The sequence below is a fragment of the Chiloscyllium plagiosum genome, unplaced genomic scaffold, assembly GCF_037043375.1.
Source record: "Chiloscyllium plagiosum isolate Xiang-an unplaced genomic scaffold, Cpla_swu_hap1 HiC_scaffold_7, whole genome shotgun sequence".
NCBI classification, from domain to species: Eukaryota; Metazoa; Chordata; class Chondrichthyes; order Orectolobiformes; family Hemiscylliidae; genus Chiloscyllium; species Chiloscyllium plagiosum.
In genome coordinates, this window is record NW_028270145.1 from 43,130,246 (window position 1) to 43,152,752 (window position 22,507).

The 22,507-nt window shown below is 38.7% G+C and overlaps 1 protein-coding gene across 1 annotated transcript in view; it reads right to left on the reverse strand.

Moving 5' to 3' along the window:
* Positions 1-831: 831 nt before the first annotated feature.
* Positions 832-22,507, reverse strand: part of znf804a (zinc finger protein 804A) — a 367,025-nt gene continuing 345,349 nt past the window's right edge. The window contains exons 3-4 of the mRNA XM_043693450.2: positions 15,583-15,713; positions 832-10,878 (exon numbers count right to left, since the gene is read on the reverse strand). Coding sequence (XP_043549385.2) covers positions 7,443-10,878; positions 15,583-15,713 — 3,567 coding nt within the window. The 3' untranslated portion in view covers positions 832-7,442. The remainder of the gene's footprint in view (positions 10,879-15,582; positions 15,714-22,507) is intronic.

The window sequence follows — 22,507 nt, forward strand, 5'->3', positions numbered from 1 at the left end:
TTTTTACTTTACAGCTGTAACTACACGTTAATTGATTGTGAAATGCTTTGGGAGTTGAGAAAGATTCTATATAAAAGTATGCCTACTCTTCAGAAATTGAGAAATGAACAGGGATCAGGCTTGGTTGTGATCCTTTTCTCCTGTTGCAGAATCAAACCAAGATGTAGTAGGAACCATGCCTGTCAAGACATGAGGTGGGGATAGTGAGGTTTCTCACAAAGCAGTGGGCACCTCAGCACCCTATTGCTGGCTCCAGTATTATTAGCCAGTCCTGGGGAAGACAGTATCAACTCTACCAGCCTGAAGCAGTGAGGAGATACCAAGCTGAGACAAGGCTTATGCCTGAAACATCGATTCTCCTGCTCTTCAGATGCTATTTTGGCCTGTTGTGCTTTTCCAGCATCACATTCTCAAATGAGACAATAGTGTGCCTGTGAGTTGACACCCAGAAATAAACTGGATACATTTGGGCCATTCCTTGCTGAGTTATGCCTAATTATTGGTATTGAACTTTCTGTTACTCTCACTGATTGCCTCTGTCCTCTGCTCTATATGAACGAAGACATAGCTAAGGTGACTCAATGTGGCACTGTGTTACATTGCAAGAATATGAAGGACTGTGCTCCAGGCTGATAGTTATTATCTAGACTCACAGATGAAGGAGGACTTTATGGGAAAATTACAGGGGAATGACAGTATATGCAGGGCTGTGATCCACAAGAACGAGTGCCTTCTGGATAGAAACAGAGAACGTTGCAGAATTGGGCTAAAGGCTGAAGCCATCAACAATTCTGGTTTAAATAATTAGAATTAATCAAGCAACATGTTTTCTCATATTTTTATTTTCAAATTATCACACTGTTACATAGTGTCATATAATGAAACAGTATTAACAATAAATCAGATAGAGAAATTTAGACCACATTAACCATTAACTTTCATATAGGAGAGCTCTATTTTGACACATCACTGTGTATTGTTGGATATGTCTGCAGGAAGGTCAAAATCTAGGCAAGCCTGCAAGGACATAAGCAACTCATACTTCATCTTGCTGGAACATATTAATCTTCCTTTTTGTTGGTGCTCCGTAGCTGTTGTTCAAGAAATGATTGGAATGTGAAAAAAATTCCATTAACTAGCTTTAATTTATTGTTAAAAGTTGAAGAAGAACTAATCCTTATACATCAAACTACATTACTTTCTAGCTGCAATTTTGTTTTGTAAAGTTCAAAACTGCAAAAAGACTTAATCTGGTTGCAGTTAAATCTCTTTAGAATTATTTTTAGTTACTATGCAAAAGAAAAATGAAATGTTGAAATGGAAGAGATTTTATAAGGAAAAGAACCGCATGAATTAGCAAGCTCACTTTGTTGCACAATTAGTGTCAGAAGGGTAAGGACACACAAATACTGAAGTTTTATGATTTACAAAGGTTTAATCTTGAACTAAAATTCACTATTTTAGCTAGTGTGTATTGGATTGGCAGAAGTAATGAAAAGAGAATGCATTTCCATTGTATGACACAATATTAATATTGGAGTATAAGAACTGGAAATTCTTTCTGTAACTGTACAAGGTGCTGGTGAGATCACATCTGGAGTACTGTGAGCAGCTTTGGTCCCCTTATTTAAGAAAAGATATCATTTCATTGGAGGCAGTTCAGAGACGATTCACTTGGATGATGCCCCGTACAGTGGGATTGTCTTATGAGCGAAGATTAAACAGTTTGGGTTTCTATTCACTGGAGTTTAAAAGAATGAAAAGTGATCTCATTGAGACATAAAGGATTCTTTAGGGGTTTGCCATGGTAAATGCTGAAAGGATGTTTCCCCTCATGGCACCATCTAGGACCAGAGAGCATAGTCTCAGAATAAAGGGGCACCAATTTATGACTGAGATGAAAAATAATTGCTTCTCGGAGGCTTGAGTGTCCTTGACACAGAGAGCTGGGGAAGGGGAGGCATGCATAGTCCTTCTGTATATTTAAGACTGAGGTAAATTCTTGATCAGTCGGGGAATAAAGGGTTATGGGGAAAGGGCAGGAAAATCGATGTAAGGAATTTCTGATCAGCCATTATCTTACTGAATGGTGGAGCAGGTATGAAGGGCCAAAGTTCCTACTCCTGCTCCTATTTCTCATGGTCTTGTAATTTCTATATTTTTCACTATTGAGAACACTTTGAATAAGCATGTTGAAAGAATAAACAATGATTGCTTAGATAAATTAAACATTTGGTTGAAAGAGCAAATTAAGTAAGTTCTGGTTAGCTCAAGAACATTTCATCTCCCAGAGCTACTCAGTTATTATTACATGTACATCAAATGTATTAATCATTATTCATCAGCAAATTAATGTTTATAATGTGGCTATTAGGAAGATGGTTCAATATCTTTTGTTAGATTAAATTATATTAAATTGACAACCTCTCCATTTTTTTTCCCAAATGATCATTTTCTCCACTCAGTGGTGATATAATCAACGTATGGGGCTGATTCCTGTGTATTTAATGAACACAAGATGTAACCTTTGATTCAGCCAAGTATGAAATTATTAATTTTTTCCCTCCATCTTCTGTTTGACCTTCTGACTTGGCCATATAATGAACAGAATAATGGATGAACTTGTAGGAAGTCTATCTGCATCCATTCCTATTCCGGAAACATATCGCAATACCTGCTAAGGTTAGCATGTGAGCAGAATCCAGTGCATTGCCAATTAATTCCTCTTCACTGGTCTAGGGAAATACTTAGCTTCTATTTGGAGCTTCTTTTTCTGCCAGAATTGAGAGTGAAAACACAAATGTGTGAAGTACTGCAGTTGGAAATCCACTTCAAAATTATTCGTCAGTGCATAATTTAATTACTCATTCTATTATTGGCGTCTTGGGTAATCATCCATAAAAGTAGGGTGGTAATGTATTTGTTTAGTGAACTAATACAAGTTCTATCAATGAAATATAATGAAAATGGATTCTTTAATGAAATAGTTACATTTAAACAAAAAATATGGTTTTGAAAATTTATTTGTGTACAACTTTCCAGAAATTAGCTAGTATAGTCGACCTATAAATAATTTCATGATATGCAATGAATTGAACAAACTGGAAGCACAATGTTGTGAAATCACAAGATAATGCATCTCATTATCTACTCTTAGCTTTGGAATCAGCAAGACAAGAAAAAAAAATCATAAATATCTGTTTAAAGCAGTTTTCAGCCTCTGTATTATAAATCAATTAAGAATTATCATAAAATCACATAGCACAGAAGGTTATTTGACCCACCATGTCTGTGCCAGGCTCTGAAAGAGCTATTCAATTAGCCTTCGTCCTTTTACTTTCTCGATAACCCTGCATTGTTTCCCCGGCACACAATTATTTAGTTCCCTTAGAAATCTGCAATAATAAATACACTTCTTTCACTCTTTTGGAGTGAGCACTCCAAAATAATTCTAATTTTCTCTCTAATTCCTAGATGTGAGGAATTAGATGTTAGATTATTTTGCATTTTAATGCTTTTCCTACAGCAATTCATGATTGCCTTGATAATTCATTAACAACTATAACCAAGTGTCGTCTCCGAATTAACTAAACAAAACCATGACAGGATCAGAATGAGCACAGCCTCAGTGGTGTGTGTTACATCTGTCCATTAAGTTTACCTTCAAAATTCTGTCAGATTCCACATTTACTTTAGTTTTGTGCATCTGTACCTCAGCTGAATCTAGATGGAGAGATGAAGGCAGGGTCATTCACCTTTGAGCTGCATGCTGATTGGTTGCTTAGCTGCTCACATTGTACTTAAAAACCCCATAGATGTAATAAGATTGATGCTTTGCTGAATTGTTTTTAATAGTTTTTGCAATATGTTGAACATGAGGTAGAGTTTCAAGATGAGCATTACCAACATAAATATAGCTGCATAAGGACAGCATTGAGATATTCTACAGATGTGAACTGCACTTATTCCTCTTCAGCTAGCTACACATACTATTTTATGTGACTACCTTGATTATTATTTACCTTTTACACCACTAAATGAGAAGAGGTATTAAGAACATCCAAAATGCATATCAATCTGTGATTAAAGAATTGCAATGCAAAATTAATTAGAGCAAACCAGTAATAGCAATTGGCTTGTTACTGTTTGGTGAGCACAGCAGTTCATCTATAAATATGACTCCTTATTATTTTTGGATGTTAATTTCTAAAATTACCAAAGGCCCAGATTTTGTGGTAGTAATTATGGTGAAACTGATAGTATCCAACATCGATACTCTTCACAAACTGCAATAAGGTCTGTTGTCTGTATGTATACTGTTCATTGTGGAAACCTAAACATTGCTGTCAATGATTCTATACTTTTCCAATTAGTATGCTGTTGAGTTCCATGGATGTGCAATCAATCAAAAATCCCTGAATAGATAAAGAAGTTGCCCCCTTTTTTGTTATGATTCACTCTTGGAATGTTGGTGTCACAGGCCCATTTATTGCCAATCCCTAGTCGCCCTTGAGAAAGTGGTGGTGAACTGCCTTTTTGAACTGCTGCAGTCCACATGTTATAGATAGATTGATAACGCCCTAAGGGAGAAAATTCCAAGATTTTGACCCAGCGACAGTAGGGGAATGGTGACATATTTCCAGTTCAGGATGCTGAGCAGCTTGGAGGGAAACTTGCAGATGGTGGCGTTGTCCTGTACCTATTGTACCTGTCCTTCTAGATGAAAGTGGTCAAAAGGTTGGAAGGTACTCTCAAAGGATCTTTGAATTTCGGCAGTGCACCTTGTAGATAATACAGACTGCTGCTACTGAGCATCCGTGGTGGAGGGAATGGATGTTTATACATAAGATGCCTATAAAACTGCTTGCTTTGTCCTGAACAGTGTCAAGCTTCTTGAGTGTTGTTGGAGCTGTGCTCATCCAGACAAGTGGGGAATATTCAATTACGTTCCTGACTTGTACCTTGTAGATATCCTGGTGGATATACTTTGAGGAGTCAGCAAGAGATTTAGTCACTGCAGTATTCCTTGCCTCTGAACTGTTCTTGTAGCCACTGAGTTTGTGTTGAGTCCAGTTGAGTTTCTGGTTGATGGTAACCCCAGGATGTTGATAGTAAGGGATTCAGTGATGGTAACACCATTGAATGTTAAGGGGTTGTCTCTATTGGAGATGGCCATTGCCTGAAATTTGTGTGGTGCAAATGTTACTTGTCATGTGTCATTAATTCGGATTAAAAATTAGATTTATAAAGGTTACAGCTTATTGAATGTAGTGTAACTGGGTTTATAATGGCATACTAAATTCACAATTCTTATTAATAGCATCACTCGCCTTGAAAACTAATTTGATGTTTGTTGAATGTAATAGTTTTTCACATTTTCAAAAGTCTGTTTATGTTATTCCAGCTTCAACTCTAATCCCATGTGCATATTCCCATAAAATTTAATTGAAAGTGAAGTATAAAGAAATTTTATTTGTTGTCTGTGGAGATTCTTCAATTTTATTACTCAAGCCACTTCATCTGCATGATGACATCACTGCCAATGTGCCAGATTCAGATTTGGAAAAAGGAAACCACTCCAAAAGGCTTATTAGATCTCTGAGAAAAGCTTTCTTCGAGGTCAGTGATGAGAGTTGTTACTATATCGCTGATCGCAAAATTCAGACTAAGGTCATGTGAATAGATGATGATAGGTATCAGTGCCCAGCTGTGATTCTGATTTCACATATAAGCAGTTTGTGTGTAAAACAAGATTGGGCCAAATATTTTGATGCAAACTTCTGGAAATACAATTCATGATGTTCTTACTGGCTTAGGGAAATGAAAACTGTATTTAGCATAAGAATGAATAAAATTTGCTAAATGATATTGAATACAATTAAATATAAAGGGTTATGATCTTTTGGTTTCTGACCTCATTTATACACAACAATGTATATTACAATTCGCTTGACTGCATCATTCATACTGTGTGGCAGGATAATGGCCAGAATGATCATCTTTTTTTTACATTCTGGTGGTGCAAAGATGGAGTCCTCTCTTAATCATTATAAAGACTGAATTTAAATCATCTTAAATGGCTTGTTTTGATACACAAAATTTATTTTCACTATCAATAATGCTGTAACCTCAGAAACAATGCTCTTATGTATGTGTTCTCATTAGAAAGTGCTCAAGGAAAATCATTTTTCTATTTCATGCCCTGTGACAGCTTTAAGCCTCCCAGGTCAGGTAATGATATAGATAAGATGCAGTGCAGTGCATCATAGTCTTGATGATGTTCATCAACTATCTTACGAAAACAGCCTTTAACCACACTACCAAAACACTGTAATTATCCATACGCTCTTTATTTATGAAGTCTTTGTGCAAGACTACTTAATTAGTAGCAGTTACTGCTGAATTAAAGTAATTTTCTAATTTAGGCAATATTCAATCTATCCAAAATTAAATGGGATCTGTCCAAAATGATTTCAATTTTGATGGAGAAATATCCTGGCATTACTGCTCTTAAGATATGATTGTTACCATTGCTGGTTGCAATTTTATGGAGACACTTGTCAAAGTGCACTAATCTTTCCAGCTAAGTGATACAAACATGTCATATTAACTTAAACCTTCCAAGGTAAAAACAAAGATTCACATAATACCATGTATTGTGCCATTATCCAGTAAAACAGTTACATTGTCAATCTCTTACTTTTAGCTATGTAACAAATTTTCATTTTGTATTCTTTGACATCATTTGGTTATAAAGATAGAGAATATACAATAGTGGAAATAGATGGATAACAATAAGTTATAAGATGTCAAAATAATTGTGGGTTAAATGATGTTTCTAGACAATTTAATACAAATTCTGACAGTTTAGTTCATCATTGATTGCATAAATATCTGTATGTGTGTGTATGCGCATACCAATTTTAAACAGCTATTTTGATCTAGCAGTAACATATATCAGTACAAAATTCAGTGACAAGGTGCATCAGGTATACACACAACATTCACTTCATAAAAAAACATAGCATACAACAAATAATTACAACAAAGTATAAAGAAATTCCATACCTAATATATTTTAAAAGTTTTGTGTGTATTTTGGACCAAATTTATGGATATTTATTTACATTGCTGTAAACACTATCAGCAGTACATCGATATTAATGTTCTGTCAACTTCAAGTATAGTCGCAGGTTCTGCAGCAAGAAGGGAACATTCCAATATAAGATGCAAAAAAAAGGATTTGTGTGACACATTACAAAGGGCATCCTTATTATTCTCTCCACCACTTTGTAAAAAGATTGTAAACACACCCAAAATAGGTAATGCCAATAATATTTTACAGACTTATTGAAAATCCAGGCCTGGATTCCAGGCTATTTAGGTAAACATATTGTTCATTTCATATTTTACGTGTTGCGACCTGTCAGATGCAGGAAAGTTTAGGTGGTAAAATTGGAATGAAGTAAATGGTGGAGTGGAATAGTCGGTGTGTGTAGCGTTAGTAACGGGGGGAACAATGTAGTAGCTGGCAAGGGATGGAGGGCAAAATGACCTGGGAGAAGAGCACAAGCAGGAATAATATGTAGTTGTGGAGCTGCTAGAAAAGTTGGGTGACCTCCTTGATAAAGGCCGGGGGTTAATGAAATATGTGCTAAGTGTGGAGGGAGAGGATGGGCATGTGGAACAGACTGTGAGTGTGGTTGCATGAATACTCCTGCAGACACTGCAGCTGCATTGGCAGCGTGATGTTGGAGCACAGTGTGATGAATTGTTGTAATTGATGCAGTCGTCACCGATTGTTGACGAGGGACTGGTTGTTGCATGGGAATTGCTGCAATGGGTGAAGATGTCTTCACTTTGCTGACTAGCTTCTGCTGTTCTATGTGCTGTTGAGCTTGAATCTGCAGTTGCTTGTATTTCTCAATTTCCTCTGGTGTGAATGATATTGTTTGAGAGAGTGGAGAGAAAGTTTTGTGCGTTTGTTCATTACTTTCATTTTGATTGTCAATTGTCCCTGGTGCTCCATTCTGCAGAGCTTGCTGGGTGTTGCAAGGTGGAATATTTGAATTATCTTGAAGCCATGATGCTCCTTTTGCATGTGTCTCAGGTGCAGTTTCATAATGATAGAGAAATACCTCATTTAGAGATGGCTTGATGTCTTTGTTATCGCCATACAAATCTGTCTGTTTCTGATGAATTACATCTCTCTGTGATAGAGTCTTCATAGTTGGTACCTTTTCACTCTGTGCCAACATAGTGCCATCATTTAGGACAAATGAAAGCCTGGGAAGCAAAATATTCTCTGAAGGATCTTTGTGATTAATCCACATTTCTGAAAAACTGTTTTTTGTGTGCTCATCAAATTCATGTCTGTCATGTGTCATTTTAGATGCTTCTGCATCTGTAAAATGGTTGTTTATCTTTGAATGGTAATCTTCAGCAAGTGTTCCTGTTGACAGCTTGAATACTGAACTGCAGCTTTCCTCTGCCTTCTGTACAGCAGGGTGAGAGATATTTATCATATTTGTATCTTGCCTTGGTGTATTTGGTGCAGAATTTTCACAGAGATTTTCTTGATATGATGAATCGCAAGGCTGCAACTCATCAGCTGACAAACATTTACTCTTTTCTCTTACTGATATTTTGCTCTTTACGTTATGCCTGGCTTTACGTTGCTTCTTTCGTCGGTGAGATTGCTCTCTCTGACTATATCTACAATCTGAGTTAGAACTACCCACTTGGCTCAAGTGGTTGCCTGATGAATTTGGGATTTGTTTGTGATCTCCATCTGAAGATGAAGGAAGCCTATTTCTGCTGTGTTTGTGATCGACAATGACAGGCTTGCCATTCAGAGAGTCATACCTTCTCTTCACTGAAAGGTTCTGGCAAGAATGTCTTTCTTCACTTTGTTGATCTGAATACTCATTGTCTGAAAAAGAATTGTAGCCATTGCTTCTTATTCTTTGCTTGCTTGTACAAGACCACGTGGTACATGATGAATGGCAGTCTCTTAAAGAATCCCCAGACAACAAACACAGCTTGTGTTGTTTGCAACCAATTCTTTCACTGCCTGTAAGAAAATCACCATCTTCTCCATATCCCTCACTACCCTCTCTTTTCTCTCTCAATTCTTTATTCGTATTGCATATTCTGTTATTACATTTACTTTGCCAAGTGTCTCTTTTTACATTATTGTAATCAATTATTTTCTGAGTTTTACTCAGTTTTTCTGAGACTGCATTATTTTGATCACATTTTATTTCAAGTTGTTCCAGGTGTACTTCTGAATATTCTTTTTGTTGTTGTTCTTGTCTGTGTTTGCATTCCACCATGTCTGTAGTATTCTCCTGTTTAAACAGCTCATCAGCCCTCTCACTTGCCTCCTGTTTTGACTCCACTGACAGTTTTCTCCTTTTCACTTTTTTAGTGATGCAGTTATGCTCTCTCTCTTTTCTGTTGTTATAACTTTCTTTTTCAGTCTCTTTTTCCCGTTGCTTCCGCTTTAAACGCCTGTAATACTTCTTGTGCTTTTTCCATCTTTTACGTTTGCAATAGGGTGTAATTTCTTTAACTGGTTCCTCCTGGTCAGTTCCATCATAGTAGATGTTTAATCCAACCACTTGTTTGTCACAAATGTTCAGTGTCTTTTCAAAATCATTGACAGCACCTTGTACATTGAGGCTAGAGCCAACTGGTTTCATTTCAGAAAATCCACTTAAAAAATTCCTTTTGGCAGGTCTGCATAATTCTTTTGATGAGGTTTGGGATGTCTTTAAATAATTTGCTTTGGATTTACTCTCCTCCAGATAGCTTTTAGTTCGGGATGACTTAAAGTCAAAATATAGAGGGTTGCAGCAAAAAGATATGGAAGGCTCAGTGTTAGTAAAATTCAACATCTCGGAAGGCCACTGAAGGACAGTTGACTCATCCTTGCTGACAACAGGAAAGAAAGGTTCATCTGGTCTTCTACATACCAGATGATTGTTTTGTGTGTCGGCACTTTCTGTCTCTAAATGTAGAGAGCAACAATTCTCAGTCAAACCATGAAGGAATTCTTCAGTGACATCACCATTTTGTGTTAACTCTTTAACTGTTTTAGATGTTTCATCTTCCACTGGTGAACTTAATACTTCATTACATAACGTATCAACTCCATGTCTGTTCTCATTAGGATCAAAACACACTGAAGTGTCATTTTCTGAAGTTTTTTCGTCCTTAGTTACAACCTTGTAGAGTGTATCTTGTTTATCTACTGACACAGAAGCGCAGAAGGGAAACTTTGGCTTATTCTTACATTGAACGTGAGACACGCAGGAAGTTAAACAGCTTTCTGCTGTACTGTTGTGTTCCTTTGTTATCAAATCCTGCACCCCTTCTTTAATCAAGGACGTTGCATTGGTGCAGAAATTGCTTCCCAGTTGGTGCTTCCTGCTTTCTGGCTTTACTTCAAAATCTGCAAATGTTTCTATGCTGGAATTTGTTTGCGTACTGTAGGTATTCCAGTTGATTTTACGTTTGAGGCTTGTATTCATTTTGTTTGATCCTTCTTCAGTGCTATCACAGAAAACTGCTGCCGATGATTCCAATTTGACAGGAGTTTTCTTGGGAAAGGAAAAGGAGAATCCTATTTTTTGTCCACAGGTTTGTTTTCCCAGTAAACAATGTTCAGCCTTACACATGTCAGATGTATTGCTTACAGAAAGTTTATTCTCTTCTCTATTAATATCTTCTGTGCTGTTTGCCATGCCAGTTTCTGGATCTGCTGATTTACTGTCTGCTCTTCCACCATTCAGGCTGCCAAGCTGCTGATTTGTCCCTGAAGCATTTTTAACAGCAACAGTTGTGGACTTGAACATTGGACCACTCCCTGGGGCACTAAAGCACAACAAACAAGACACTCTGAGCAAAACATAGATATACCATTATTGTCAATTCTACTATCAACAGCAAAGAAAGACATATAAAATGTGTAGGTAGTTGTATTTCTTTTTAGAAGGACAAGGCTGACAATGCTCGAATTTCTGAAATAACTAACAGCATTAGGTTTTGTGCAGGTTACATAGTTAAGCAGAATTCTAGCTGACAGTTTTTATAATCAGCAACCCAACCCAGCAAAATACTGCAGATGCTGGGATTGTCAAGCGGACACACAGAAAGTGTTGGAGAAGCCTGGAGGTCTGGCAGCATCTGTGCAGAGACAGAGATACAGTAAATGTTTTGAGGCTGTTATGACTTTGTTCTGAACCCAACAAAATTAGTTTGGACCTCCTAGTCAAAAAGTATGGCATTAGAAAAGCACAGCTGGTCAGGCAGCATCTGAGGAGCAGGAGAGTCAACATCTCAAACATAAGCTCTTCACCAGGAATGATGGCTGATGAAGAACTTATGCTCAAAACATTGGCTCTCCTGCTCCTCACAATGCTGCCTGATCGGCTGTGCTTTTCCAGCATCACTTTTTGACTCTGATCTCCAGCATCTGCAGTCCTCACTTTCTCTTCCAGACTACTAGTCCAAAAATGTTAACACTATGTCTCGATCTTGGAGAATTATTGTTTTGCAGAATGATAATTCGTTTAAAAATAACACCTTTTATACTAAGCACATTAAGGATATATATGTATGGCATCAGTAGAGAATGGCAAGAAGGTAAATAGTAGAAAATATATTAAAATCTGGGTTAAAGAAAGGAAGTGTACAGGTCAGCTTGGTTTGGTTGAAGAACTGGAAGGTATTGCCAAAATAATTATCTCTACATTGTATAATTTTAACATAGATATATCATTAAATTTCATCAAAGTTTAGAGAATTGAGAAATAACTAATCAAGTTCAGGAAACACCTTCCACAGCAACAGAGAAATGGAATTGTTGAACAGAAATATTACATTTGCTTGGATGGATTCCCCAATTACACTTCTGTGTGAAGTTTCCCTTGGGTCCAAACCAGGATAAAAGTCAAGAATTTCAATTGCCGTTCATGTCCAGTGCAAATTGAGTTTCTACAATCTTTTTGTGCAGGTTTGAAAATGATTGTGATGTCCAGAAAATAACACTACAGATTTAAGTAATCAGCAAAGTAAGTTTTAACTAATTACACATGTTTGCAGACCATTGACCAGGGTCTTCAAATGCAGTTTTTCTTTTTGGCATTAGGAGGCTAGTAAACATTTTTAAAAGTTAGGGGTATTGAAAAATATTACATTTTGCAAACAAATACTGATCAATGTATACCAACTAAATTACCAAAATAGTTTTAAATCACAGAAAACCAGGTTGTAGTCCAACAGGTTTATTTGGAAGCACTAGCTTTTGGAGCGCTGCTCCTTCATCAACCACTTGATGAAGGAGCAGCGTTCCAAAAGCTAGTGCTTCCAAATAAACCTGTTTGACGATAACCTGCTGTTGTGTGATTTTTAACCTTGTACACCCCAGTCCAACATCAGCACCTCCAAATCACAAATACTTTTAGCTTTTAAAGTTATTTTTGTTTTTTCCAATAATCTCAGATGTTTGGCGAGCTACTCTGAGGGGGATTTAAAAAAAGCTTACTTTTGTGAAATAAACATTTTCAGCTGTAATACTAAAGTGTAACAGTTTACTGTTAAACATAACGAGGATTTTATTTTACCAATGCAATAAACAGTAATATTCTATAGTGTGACCTGCTGCTGGTTGAATGAAGGTCTTATGTTTGTGATTATGTAAAGAGTTTTGAGTTTAAACCCAAACCACAAATTCACTTCGGAAAACAAGGTCAATTTCAAATGTAATTAGTGTGCATAGCAGAAATTTTACCATAGTATGCAAATGATTAATAAATAGATATTTAAATTAGAATATTTTAGGTTTCAAGAAAACCTTTCGCAAAAGGAATCTTCCCATTTGTTATATATCTAGCTCATAACTAAGGCAGATATTCTTCTGTTGTACAAGTGGCATTGGACTTGGAATATGACCATACCTCGAGCAAACGTTGAGGATTATCCTGACAATAACCACTGATTTATGATCTGCATAGATATATGGCACAGATACAGGCCTAATTAGCTCATGCTGGTGTTTATGCTCTACTCAAGCTTCTGCTTATCAATCCATTTCCAAATTTATCATGGTAAACTTCGATTCCCATCTCACTCATTTTCTAATTTCTTTTTAAATGCAACTATGTTCAACAAGTCTCTGTAATAGTGAGTTCTACATTTCTCACTATTCTTTACACAAAGAAGTTTCTTCTAAATTATCAATTGGATTTAGAGTTAAACAGAATGGAAATGGACCCTTCAATCCAACTCTTCCATGCTGACCAGATGTCCCAAATAAACCTGTTGGACTATAACCTGCTGTTGTGTAATTTTTGCATTTGCCAGCACCCGGCCCATATCCCTCCAAACCCTTCCTACTCCTATACCCATCCAGATGCCTTTTAAATGTTGTAATTGTAACAGCCTCCACCATTTTCTCTGGCAGCTCATTCCATACACATACCACCCTCTTTAGGTCCCTTTTAAGTATTTCCCTCCTCACCTTAAACCTATGCCCTCTAGTTTCAGACTCCCCCAACCAGCTAAAGGATCTTGGCTATTCACACTATCCATGCCTCTCATTTCTTGGTGATTAATGTATATTGATAGTCTTTAGTTATACAAGGAAGAGCTGACCAAAACGTCACCTCTCCTGCTCCTTGGATGCTGCCTGACCTGCTGTGCTTTTCCAGCACCACACTCTCAACTCTAATCTTCAGCTTCTGCAGACCTCACTTTTGTTTTGTTATACATTTGCCCACCAGAGGAAACATTCTCCCTGTATTCAATTCATTAAAGTCTTTCAATTTTTAAGGATCACCCTTCAGCCTCTTTTCAAGAGAAAAGAGACTCTATCTGTCACTCCTTTATTAATAATGTAAATCCACACGTTTCTGATGAGATCTTTGTAAGTTTCTACATCTTCTTCAATGCCTCCAAATCATTTTTAGGACAAAATGGCCACAATTGTAAACATTACTCCAAGTTTAGTCAGACTAAGGTTTAATACAGGTTTTGCATAACTTACCTACTTTTGAATTCCATACCTTTAAATGATATAGCCTAGCGCTTGATTTTTTTTTAATGGACTTGCTAAACTATGCTGCAATGTTTAGTGACTATCCATTGGCACTTCAAAATCTGTTTGTTCCTTCATCTCACCTGGACTTGCCCCATCAAATACAATCACAAGTGACCTCTCTATTAGGTTAGGAATATATACTTACTGGTAAGAGTTAAAGCAAAATCAATACTGTTTGATGATTAGAATTGATACTTCCCTACGTCCCATATGTTTTTCCTTGAGCTCTGCTAGTTCACTTTGATTGCCCTTAAGCTTTGGGAAACACTGTGATCCTATTTTGTATATGTTATTATATATTATCTGGAACCATCAGAGAATTGAACAAGTTTAAATTGTTCAAGAGTTTAAATTTTTCATGAGATTTAAAACAAAAACATTTAAATTTGTCATGAGGTTCCCTTTAAGGAGGTTGCATCCTTCCTCTAAGCCAGAAGGTCTAGATTGAAGTCATATTACAGGGCTTAATGGTCAATTCATAACAAGGCAAAGCAACTTGAGTATCAACCTGTAAATCCTTCTAACAAATTCTTCTTCATTTAGATTTAGATTTAGATTTAGATTACATTAGATTAGATTTAGATTACATTACAGTGTGGAAACAGGCCCTTCGGCCCAACAAGTCCACACCGACCCGCCGAAGCGAAACCCACCCATACCCCTACATTTACCCCTTACCTAACACTACGGGCAATTTAGTATAGCCAATTCACCTGGCCCTGCACATCTTTGGACTGTGGGAGGAAACCGGAGCACCCGGAGGAAACCCACGCAGACACGGGGAGAACGTGCAAACTCCACACAGTTAGTCGCCAGAGGCGGGAATTGAACCCGGGTCTCTGGCGCTGTGAGGCAGCAGTGCTAACCACTGTGCCACCGTGCTTCATTGTCAAGCATTAGAAATAAATTGGGACCTCTTCCATTTGTTACTCATAACTCTGAACTACAACATTGCCATTGTACATCAAACTCTGCCATTGTACATCAAACTCTGCCATTGTACATCAAACTCTGCCATTGTACATCAAACTCTGCCATTGTACATCAAACTCCTGAGGAGCTCTGGTAGCTGGATTTCTGGTGTGGATCAGATTTGCGCCATAGGGTTGATCCCAATTCTGGTTGGGATCAATTTGGGGCTTACTGGTTTCTTGCCCTGTCTACAATGCAGTGGATCAGACCTATCATTGGTCTCAAGAAAAAAAGAGGCTCCTTTTTGTGCATCTATGCTAGGAAAGGTGTCATTTCACGTAGATTAAAGTACTTTTGAGCATCAGTTAGCTCAGTTTGCTGGTCGGCAGGTTGGTGATGCCAACACCATGAGCTCAATTCCCAAACCCAACTGAGATTACCAAGAAGGTTCCAGCAAGTCCCGATGTGTGCTTAACCTTGGGTTAAACCATCATCATTCGGCTTTCTCTACTGAGCAAGCCTCATATGGTCTAGTCGGACTATGACACCTTTATTTATTTACTCACCACACAACTTGCTTTCTGAGTTCAGCTAGCTCATGTAAACGTTTGAGAGCCTTCTCCTGTTTCTTTTCATCTTTTCTTGACTTGGAAGCCACATTCCGGGCAAACTCCCTCTGCTTCAGTTCTTTAAGTCTCTGAAAAATAGAACAGTCATAAATTTAAATTAGAAGGCTTCTAACCTTAATCATACTGTATTATGAATCCACTTTCTTTCTGTAATAGCTGTATTTGGCAGATTTAGTGAGGGTGACACAGTGGATCAGTGACTGACCTTCCATCTATTTACAAATCCAACTCAGATTGGTAGGATCTGTCTTCTGGTTACCAATAACTGTATGAAATGAGTCTGAGGAAGTTGGCATTCTATAGGCAGGGCTGAGAACATCAAACCAAGTGAAATGGGTGAAAATACAGATGAGAATCATTGACAGATTTCTAAGAGAAGCTGGTGTAGGAAATAGGAAAGAATGTAGCAGTTTGTTCCTCTATTTTGAAGTTATGATGAGATACTTTACTGGAATTGAAAGAGGGAACTTTAAAGTTCATTTCATTAGATCTGTGATCTACTTGACCTGAGGGTGCTTGATGTTGACTATTTTGTTCATGAGCACTAATATCCTTCACTATGAACATACAAGTTCACAAAAAAAGCGGCACTAATTTCATTGCACGCACCTGTAATGAGTCGATGACTAAGTATTAGTTTGAAAATATTTTGGGGTATTGCATAGTGTTTATGTATTATTTGACAGTGGAATGTTAGCCATGTAAAGACCTCTTATTTTACAGGATTCCAGCCAATGGTTATTAAGCAGTCCTCTGTTGGGTCTTCATAGTATAAGTGGGATGACCTTTCTGAGGCAGAGGAGTTACAGAATGGCAAAAATGCAGGTCTGTGAATCAGTTGGGTTAAATCTACCAGTTCTTGCAAAATAACTGTCATTGCATTAAACACTTTTGGTGTGGCGGGGTGGCACGGTGGCTCAGTGGTTAGCACTGCTGCCTCACAGCACCAGGGACCTGGGTTCGATTCCCATCACAAGCAACTGTCTGTGTGGAGGTTGCACATTCTCCCTGTGTCTGCATGGGTTTCTTCTGGGTGCTCCGGTTTCCTCCCACAGTCCAAAGGTGTGCAGGTCAGGTGAATTAGTCAAGCGAAATTGCCCATAGTGTTAGGTGCTTTAGTCAGGGATAAATATGGGGAACAGGTCTGGGTGGGTTACTCTTCAGAGGGTTGGTGTGGATTAGTTGGGCCGATGGACCTGTTTCCACGCTGTAGGTAATCTAATTGTGTTTTCTTTTTCTTATGGAACAGCAGGGTAGTGGGTGGATATTTTGTGTTACCAGTATTACCTAGCATTACCCCATGTAAAGAAAAAGCTTAAATTTACACTTAACTTGTATATAAACCAAATGCAAGCTAACATTGGAAATTTTTGATATTGGCAATACCAATTAAATTCAGGCTGCAAACTATTTGCCAGAACCCACCAATATAACCAAAACAAAGTAGAAGGTAGGCTTGCAGGTTAGTGATGGGGTGGATTGTTACTGGAAGGGATAGAATGTGTGAATGTCATATTGCATTAAGGAAGCATAAAAGTACGTGGAAATTGGTAATAGAACAAGCAAAAAGGTTTGATATCTTAATGCACAAAGTTTTCAGAATAAGGAAGAAAAACCTGATGGCACAAATTGAGGGAAATGAATAAGATTTCGAGACATTACGGAAACATGGTTACAAGGACCTCAAGACTAAGAACTTCATCTTTAGGGATGTTTGGCCTTTCAGAAAAACTGGAGGAATGGAAAAGATGGTAGGGTAGCACTGTTAATAAGAGATTAGATGAGGACAATTGTGAGAGATGACCTAGGTTCAGATGATGCAGGGTCCATTTGGTTGGAGGTAAAAAACCAGCAAGGGAAAGCAGATATTGGTAAGAGAATTGTACAGACCCCCAAACAGTAATCATTCTGCAGGAAAAGCTATAAATCAACAAATAGTAGGAGCATGTAAAAAGAATTGAGCAATAGTTAATCTTCATGATTTCTAGGTTAATAAAATTGGAAAGCACAGCTACGACAACAAATTCATAGACTGCATAGGGATAGATTTCTCGAGCGATATGCCATGGACCAACCAGGAAACAGGCTATCCTCAATCTGGTATGGATAATAAGGCAGACGTAATAGAATAATATTGGAGTAAAAGATCTGTTAGGAAGTAGTGATCAGTCCCAGAGTGAGAAACTTTGTTTGAAAACAATCATGTTTAACCTCAATAAAGGGAATTTCAACGAAATAAGGATAGAGTTAGTTAAAGTGAATTAGGCAGATAGATTAGCAGGTAGATAGTAAACAAAATTTTTTTTTGAGGTAATTGATGACTTTCAGCAAAAATACTCACCAGTAAGGAGGAAAGATCCTAACAGAGGGATAAACCCACCATGGCTAACCAAAGAAGTTAAGGAGAATATTTAGTAGACCAAAAAAAAAGAGGAGGCAAAAGTCAGTGATAGGCCCGAAGACTGGGATAAATTCAGAATCCAGAAGAGGAGAATTGTAAAGCTAATAAAGAGAAAAAAAAGAGACTACGAGGGCAGCCTAGTGAGGGAATGTAAAAACCGAGAGTAAGATCTTCTTTAAATATATAAAAAGAAAGACAGAGGTCAAAGAGAACAAAGGCCCCTTAGAAAATGAATCTGGGGAGATAGTTATGGGAGACAAGGAAATAGCAGAGATGTTAAACAAATATTTTGCATCAATCTTTACAGTAGAAGATACTTTAATATCAAATTAATACTAAAGGATATGGGGGAGGAATTAAATGCAATCACCATCACTAGGGAAGTGGGTATTAGACAAACTAATGGGGTTAAAGGTAGATAAGTCCCCTGGCCCTGAAGGCTTGTATCCCAAGATCCTAAAAACTATGGCTACAGAGATAGTAGTTGCATTAATTGTAACTTTCTAAATATCCTCAGATTCTGAAGAAGTACCAAATGATTGGAAAACTGCCAATGTGATGTCCCTAGTCAAAAAGGGAGGGAAGCAAGAAATGGGGAACTATAGGCCTATTAGCCTAGCATCTATTGTTGGAATCAATTATTATTAAGAAAGTAACGGCAGAACTTTTGGAAAATCATGACTAATCGAGCAGAATCAGCATGGCGTCATGAAAGGGCAACCATAGATTTCCTAGACTATTGGAGGAGGCCATTTAGCCCATTGAGTCTGCACTGACCCCCCCTGTGAGGGTTGAAGAGCTCCCACCCCAACCCACCCACTAACCAACCTATCTCCATAACCCCTTATTTCCCATTGGTAACCCACCTAGCCTGCACATCCCTAGACACTATGGGGCAATTTAGCATGGCTAATACACCTAACCTGCACATCTTTGGGCTGTGGGAGGAAGCCAGAGCACACAGCAGAAATCCACAGACATGGGGAGAATGTGTGTAAACTCCACATCAACAGTCACCCAAGGCTGGAATCAAATCCGGGTTCCTGGTGCTGAGAGGTAACAGTATTAACCACTGAGGCACCATGCTGCTTCCATGTCTGACGAATCATGTCTGACTAATTTATGAGAGATTTTTGAGGCAGTCTTAACCAAAGTGGATAGAGGGGATGGGTTGTATTTGGACTTCCAGAAGGCCTTCAATAAGGTACCTCACAAAAAGTTAAGTCATAAGATAATAGCCCACGGGGTTGAAGGTATTATATTAGCATGGATAGAGATTTGGCTCATGGGCAGAAGAGATAAGAGGGTCTTTTTCAGGTTGGTGACCTGTGACCAGTGGAGTTCCACATGGATCAGATCTGGGCCCACAACTGTTTACAATATATATTAATGACTTAGAGGAAAGATGCAAATGTACTATAGCCAAATTTGCAGAGAAAACAAAAATATTTGGAAAGGCAGGTTGAGAGAGGGATATAAGTAGTTTATAGAAAGATATGAATAGAGTAAGTAGGCAAAAAGTTGGGAAATGTGAAGCTGTTCATTTTGGACGGGAGTTCATAAAAAAATTAGTTAAATTGAGAAAAACTGCAGAAAGCTGCAACCCAAAGAGATTTCATGATATTTGTGCGCAAAACACAGAAAGCTTGCACACAAGTGTAGCAAATAATCAGGTAGTTTAATTAAATGTTAGCCCTTATTTAAATGGGTTTGGAGTAGAAGAGTAAGGAAGTCTTACTGCGACTGGACGAGGTGGTGGTGAGACTACATCTGAGGACTGTGTGCAGTTTTGTTCCCTTTATTTAAGAAAATATATTCAAAGTTTATGCGAAGATTTGTAGCTCGGGTGCTCGTTGTTGTGGTTCTGTTCGCCGAGCTGGAAGTTTTTGTTGCAAACGTTTCGTCCCCTGGCTAGGCGACATCATCAGTGCTTGGGAGCCTCCTGCGAAGCGCTTCTTTGATGTTTCCTCCGGTGTTTATAGTGGTCTGTCCCTGCCGCTTCCGGTTGTCAGTTTCAGCTGTCCGCTGTAGTGGTTGGTATATTGGGTCCAGGTCGATGTGTTTGTTGATGGAGTTTGTGGATGAATGCCATGCCTCTAGGAATTCCCTGGCTGTTTTCTGTCTGGCTTGCCCTATGATAGTAGTGTTGTCCCAGTCGAATTCATGTTGCTTGTTGTCTGCGTGTGTGGCTACTAAGGATAGCTGGTCATATCGTTTCGTGGCTAGTTGATGTTCATGTATGCGGATTGTTAGCTGTCTTCCTGTTTGTCCTATATAGTGTTTAGTGCAGTCATAGTGCACACTACTATCATAGGGCAAGCCAGACAGAGAACAGCCAGGGAATTCCTAGAGGCATGGCATTCATCCACAAACTCCATCAACAAACACATCGACCTGGACCCAATATACCAACCACTACAGCGGACAGCTGAAACTGACAACCGGAAGCGGCAGGGACAGACCACTCTTAACACCGGAGGAAACATCAAAGAAGCGCTTCGCAGGAGGCTCCCAAACACTGATGATGTCGCCTAGCCAGGGGACGAAACGTTTGCAACAAAAACTTCCAGCTCGGCGAACAGAACCACAACAAGAAAATATATGATTGCATTGTTGGCAGTGCAGGGAACAATCACTAGAATGATGCCCAGTATGGAGGTATTGTATTCTGAGTAAAGATTACACAGGTTGGGACTCTACTCACTGGAGTTTAGAAGAATGAGAGATAATCTCATTGACACACATAGGATTCTTAAGGAACTTGACAAGGTAAATATTGACAGGATGTTTCCCGTCATGGGAGAGTCCAGGATTAAAGGCACAGTCGTACATTGGCAGCCTTAATTCTGAGACTGAGATGAAGAGGAATTTCATCTCGCAAAGCATTATGTCTTTGGAATTCCGAGCCACAGAGAACTGTGAGGCAGGGTCTTTATGTAGAGTTAAGACTGAGATAGACACATTCTTGATCAGTATGGGAATCAAGAGTTATAGAGATATACGCATGGAAACAGACCCTTCGGTCCAACCCGTGCATGCTGACCAGATATCCCAACCCAATCTAGTCCCAGCTGCCAGTACCCGGCCCATATCCCTCCAAACCCTTCCTATTTGTATACCCATCCAAATGCCTTTTAAATGCTGCAATTGTACCAGATTCCAGCACATCCTCTGGCAACTCATTCCATACACGTACCACCCTCTGTGTGAAAAAGTTGCCCCTTAGGTCTCTTTTATATCTTTTCCCTCTCACCCTAAACCTATGACCTCTATTTCTGGACTCCCCTACCCCAGGGAAAAGACTTTGCCTATTTACCCTATCCATGCCCCTCATAATTTTGTAAACTTCTATAAGATCACTCCTCAGCCTCCGATGCTCCAGAGAAAACAGCCCCAGCCTGTTCAGCCTCTCCCTATAGCTCAAATCCTCCAACCCTGGCAACATCCTTGTAAATCTTGTCTGAACCCTTTCAAGTTTCACAACATCTTTCCAATAGGAAGAAGACCAGAATTGCATGCAATATTCCAACAGTGGTCTAACCAATGTCCTGTACAGCCGCAACATGACCCCCCAACTCCTGTACTCAATACTTTGACTAATAAAGGAAAGCATACCAAACACCTTCTTCACTATTCTATCTACCTGCGACTCCACTTTCAAGGAGTTATGAACCTGCACTCCAAGGTCTCTTTGCTCACCAACACTCCCGAGGCCCTTACCATTAAGTGTATAAGTCCTGCTAAGATTTGCTTTCCCAAAATGCAGCACCTCGCATTTACCTGAATTAAATTCCACCTGCCACTTCTCAGCCCATTGGCCCATCTGGTCAAGATCCTGTTGTAATCTGAGGTAACCCTCTTCGCTGTCCACTACACTCCAATTTTGGTGTCATCTGCAAACTTACTAACTGTACCTCTTATGCTCGCATCCAAATCATTTATATAAATGACAAAAAGTAGAGGACCCAGCACCGATCCTTGTGGCACTCCATTAGTCACAGGCCTCCAGTCTGAAAAACAACCCTCCAATACCACCCTCTGTCTTCTATCTTTAAGCCAGTTCTGTATCCATATGGCTAGTTCTCCCTGTATTCCATGAGATCTAACCTTGTTAATCAGTCTGCCATGGGGAACCTTGTTCAATGCCTTACTGAAGTCCATATAGATCACATCTACTGCTCTGCCCTCATCAATCCTCTTTGTTACTTCCTCAAAAAACTCAATCTAGTTTGTGAGACATGATTTCTCATGCACAAAGCCATGTTGATGATCCATAATTAGTCCTTGCCTTTCCAAATACATGTACATCCTGTCCCTCAGGATTCCCTCCAACAACATGCCCATCACCCATGTCAGGTTCAGTGGTCTATAGATCCCAGGCTTGTCTTTATTGCCCTTGTTAAACAGTGGCACCACGTTAGCCAACCTCCATTCTTCCAGCATCTCACCTGTGACTATCGA